This window comes from Montipora foliosa, chromosome 6 (genome assembly GCF_036669935.1).
Source record: "Montipora foliosa isolate CH-2021 chromosome 6, ASM3666993v2, whole genome shotgun sequence".
Classification (NCBI taxonomy): domain Eukaryota; kingdom Metazoa; phylum Cnidaria; class Anthozoa; order Scleractinia; family Acroporidae; genus Montipora; species Montipora foliosa.
The window spans coordinates 10,580,126-10,585,125 of NC_090874.1; the positions used below are offsets into that span (position 1 = coordinate 10,580,126).

Here is a 5,000-nt window from a genome sequence, read left to right on the forward strand (position 1 = left end):
AAAGCTGGTTACTCGGCTTACACCATGGGAAAGGAATTTCATCAAAGTGTTTAACCTATTCAGCCCTAAACCGGCCTAAACCAGCCATACTTAGTATTTTACTCTGTCTAACACCAGACGATTTTACTCGTCAATGGAGAACCCCCAGGAGTCAATAGGTTAACTGAAGTTGGAAGGGCAGTCACTCAATAATTGAGGCCCATTCCACAGATTGGTTGTTTTTGTAGTACTGTGAATAATGCATACACTGTAATTATATACAGAATTAGTAGTTGCGGAAGTTGCCAGAATTATTTCCGTATTGATCCATGTACAGTGTACATGTACTGTATGAGCTCTGGCTTTTAACAAGTCGAAGTTGAGAATTTGACTTTTTAAAAGTAAACAAAGAGATCATTTTGTTGATGATGACTAGGGACACTTGCCATTGAAAAAATCAGAGTCGTCCTTTTGTAACAGGAGGCGAACCCCTGATTTTCGCATTTCTTGTCCAGATGCTCTGGAGGTTCAATGGCAGCTACTGTAACAGTAACTGTACTTGGCAGCATAGTATATGACAATGATTCTTTTACTTTATTTCTTTACTGGTTTAATAACATAATACATTTGCATTGTACATTGTACCATGTGCCTCTTTATTTAATATTTTATCAATCAATTTTGACCAACAGCAACTTTTGAAAACTTTCCTGCCAAACCTGCGATCTTCATCTGCAGTGACAAGACGGACAGCTGCAAGTGCTCTGGTTGTTATTTGCTGTCATTCCAGAAAACCGCTTTTCTTCTATGAATGGCTGCTGTATATACTGTTGGGTGAGTCATTTTGGGGGTTTCGAGTTCCCTTAAAGCAAAAAATGTTTTGTTGTACATGTAGTTTTGAAATTTACAGGTATCCCTCAAAATATGTACATGTAATTCTGAAGTTTTAGAGTTAAACAGTCAGAATTACCAATTAAAATTATTTTAGTAGTGCCCACAAAGTTAGACTACATGTATTTTAAGCTCAAAACGGGTTTTGGAATTATTACAATACAATCGAATGCAATCGTTAGGCTATCAGTCTCTCCCCCACAGGGCTTTTCAGGACTAATTTACAATTATACTTTGTGGGGGACTTTAGCCAGACTGCTTGTTACGCAGTTTACAATTAATTTTTATGGAAGTGCATGAAAGATTCCCCCGTCCAGATAACCACAACACCAGGGAATACGTCCCCTACACTTATGGAACAGTGAGTGGGTTCTTTAACGTCCCATACTATTTAATTTCCAACAAGGATTATGAGACGGGACCTCTGGTTTACAGTCCTTATCCGAGAAGACTTGAAAGTCTAACCATTTGCAGATGTAATTACAAAGGCAGAACATTCTCCTCAGTTAATTAAAGACCCTAGTGAGTGTTGGTCCGGCCGGGGTGGAACTCATGACCTCCCACATGACAGCCCGATGCTCAACCAACTGAGCCACCGGTGCGCGGTTTATTAAGAGTGCAATGGCTTTAATAGTTGACTATTTTATAAATGTGCGACTCAACTATAGAATACAAATAATCAGCAGCTCAGTGGCTCGGTAGTCTCGAGAAACTGACGAACCACAGAGCCACTCAAAGATCTATATATTAGTAATATACATGTATCTTACGCATTCTTTGAACATTGAATTTCACTGATGAGGGGCAGTACCACCGAGCTACTCAAAGATATACACATATCTTACTCATTCTTTAAACAATTGAATTTCACTCAATGATTCAACATTGACTTTTACTGGCAAGCAGTAATACTGTACTTGTTCAAAAATGGCCCTGTATTCTATAGTTGTTCCAAGTGTTCTTTGTACAGTATACATATTGTATTTTATTTTTCAGGTATGGTTTTGCCATTCCATGAAAACAGAGACTGTAACATTTACCTTGGTGTGCTGATGTGTTTGCGCCACATGATTCCAAACTTGGATAACTCATGTTCAAGTAAGCATTGCATGAGAGGCTTACGCGGCAGCTTTGGAAGACAGGGGTCTTACTCTGGTGATGGTCCACAGTTTGACAAAGACATGGAAACCAAAAAGCTGGTGCAGGTCTGGATCTAGAGTAATTTTATTTCAAGTGTTGTTTGTAAAATTGAAAGTAAAAATGTTTAGAGATGAGGTGGATTTTGGTCATTTCCTCCAATGATAACTCTCCTTCTTTAAATTATTATTCATTTATTAATAACTTTTTCTAGAAGGGTATACTGCAGTATATTCGCTCACTAATCATTTTGCATATATTTCAGTGTTATATCGATCACAACACATTGTTCTTAGCCTGCTTGCATGTGGACATAGATGTTGTTGTTACAAAATATAAGAGAACTTGGGTACATGTAAGTCTGGGCCGACCTTGTTTTGTTGCCTGACCCAGACCTACAGTTTCCAGTATCCCACACACTTCCAGTATGGTATGTAATGATTCATGTTTCACAACATTAAACCACAACATCTACATGTACTGCCTGCAAGTGGGCCACATTGTTCTCTAACATTGGTACATGTACAAATGCTTGCATTTATAGTGTATGTGTCCTATGTGTAATAATAATTATTAGTATCACCCAACTAGTGGACTAATGCAAATCCTGCATTTTAATTGGCTACCCTACTAGAGGGCTATAATAATAATAATTAATAGTCCTCTAGTAGCGAAAAGTGTGACACATTCGTTTGTTTTATTCCCAATTAAAAATATTTCTTTAACTTGCATTTGCTATAACTTTATTTAATTTTCAATATTTCCTTTTCTGTCCGACTAGTAGGGTGATACTAAAACAATTAGACCCTTCGCCCTCAAGGGCTTTGGGTCTAATTGTTAGTTATTGCTCTTATTTTTAAGGCTTATGAAGTGATAATGTACTGCACAAGTCATCAAAACCACAATGTGGTGACAGCTTCTCTGGAGACGTTACTTCAGCTGCTGCGCACTCCACCGCAAACTCTTTTGTCAGTTCTTCTGTCTTCAGAGGGAATCACGCCAAGTACAGAAACTTTTAAAGGAGGTAAAGGCATAAGAGAATCTGATGACACCTGTAGTCAATCTTGTAAATACAGTGTACTGTATTTATCTGATTAAGTGTCCTTGGTCATTGAGAGTGGGCGCTTAATTGAATAAATGCACTTAGTCTTGATTGCTGTGTCCTTGTGCACATGAGGGCGAGAGATAATAGAGCGAGATTGTAGAGATTTATGGGCAGCTTCACATACAACATGAACACATGATCCACAGATGTCCCTGCTGTTTAAAATGGATTCACTGGAACTGATACAACGTGGTTTTACAGTTTTAAGTTTGGGTTATCAACCTCAACATCCACTGTGTCCCCTTTAATTAATTTAAATACTCATTACTTTCGAACAAGGGCAAAAAATAAAAATTCCCCTATGCGGTTTTTTTTTGCCACACTATCGGGCAACATTCTTGCCAAATTTCAGCAAAAAAGGATGAAAACTTGCTGAAAACGAACTGTATACGTGTGCCTCATTCGATGAAATTTTAGTTCTGAGAAATAAAGCAAAATACACCTTAGGGCGTTTTTCTCTTGTGTAGGGAGATTAGATCTCAAAACGTGTGAAAAGTAATTACCTGTTGATAGATAAAGTGAGGGCTCTTCTTACATAGACAATAGCAATTTACCTTGCTCAAAGTGTGAGCCTTTATCACTAGCAGCGAGCACTGCGGCCCATTCCTTATTACCTACTTTTGGGGTTTTCTGTTTCGGTGCCTTCTTCGCACTTGAAAAAGGACATGATCTTTTGCATTTCTTTTTTGAAGACATCTTCCATAACAAACAAATCGATTACATGTGACAGACTAAATCGTGCAATGCAAAGGAAAACATGCTGCGCTTCTATCACATGATTTTTAATGGCAGTTTAATTGATAATGCAACTTGTTGACAGCTTCTCGTTAGAGATAATTTATTGAATTTTATAGAATCGTTTTTCCTTTACAACTTTGTCTAGAAGAAACCTTTTTTTTCAGAACTTTTTGCAATTAAAAGAACTCAATGAGATGTACCTGGAAATATCAAAAACTAGAATTTGGCAAAATTATCAATTTTGGGGTATACTGATACCTTAAATGTTATCAGAATTGTCTGGCGTTAGACAGAGTAGAGTCTATCAAGCCTCACTCCCAGGAGTCAATGGGTTAATCACTTAATGTAGGTAAAGATGTTTGATTTCTCTTATGTGCACATGGCAAACACCAAAAAGGTATCATGCAAACTTATTAATGCACCTTTTCCTGTTCTGGTTGAAACAAAAGATGTTGATGACGACATGTTTTAAATAGGATGAGCATGATTATGATCCTTTTCAGTATAAAATAATAATTGAGAGGATGCATCAATCAAGTGTATTTTTGTGGCTCTTTTAATAGGCTTGGAGAATGTCGAAGATGTAGTATCATATGGAGTATCTGCAATAGATGAAAGTGAGACAGGTTCCATAGCTGAGAGTACTGTTAGTACTGTGGACACAGGAATTGGAAGTTCGGTTGCCACTGAGTTTGATGGTGAGCAAGTGACAGCAGATGAAATGCTAAGATCACCAGAGTTGGATCATTTGCGCTTTCATGGGGATACAGCTAGTGATGCCGAAGAAGCAAAAGGGAACGAGGAAGGTGATCTCTTTGTGTCTATGTCAGTGCATGGTGACATGGAAAACAGACCATTGACCCGTTCTCTGTCTGATCCTAGTCGTGATGTTGATGATAGGGAAAGTGCCGCAAATGCCGATTCTGCTTTGAATGAAACCCTTGACCCTCATGAAACTTATGAGACTGTTTCCCAGAAAGATAGCAATGGCTTAGAAGCTGAACTTAGACAACCAAATGATGATGATATCATAGAATCAGTGTCTTCAGAGGAAGTGAGGCTCTTGGTGAAGCATAGTTTTCAAATTGATGCTGTGGCATGTTCAGGCATTCCCCTTATTCACTGTGCTCGCCTTATGTGCTCATTTTTG

The 5,000-nt window shown here is 38.1% G+C and overlaps 1 protein-coding gene across 1 annotated transcript in view; it reads left to right on the plus strand.

Moving 5' to 3' along the window:
* LOC138006633 (huntingtin-like) overlaps positions 1-5,000 on the plus strand; it is a 78,506-nt gene that overhangs the window by 10,147 nt on the left and 63,359 nt on the right. The window contains exons 8-11 of the mRNA XM_068853083.1: positions 672-813; positions 1,867-2,075; positions 2,869-3,031; positions 4,414-5,000. The exon at positions 4,414-5,000 is cut by the window's right edge and continues 287 nt beyond it. Of these exons, the coding sequence (XP_068709184.1) occupies positions 672-813; positions 1,867-2,075; positions 2,869-3,031; positions 4,414-5,000 (1,101 nt within the window). The remainder of the gene's footprint in view (positions 1-671; positions 814-1,866; positions 2,076-2,868; positions 3,032-4,413) is intronic.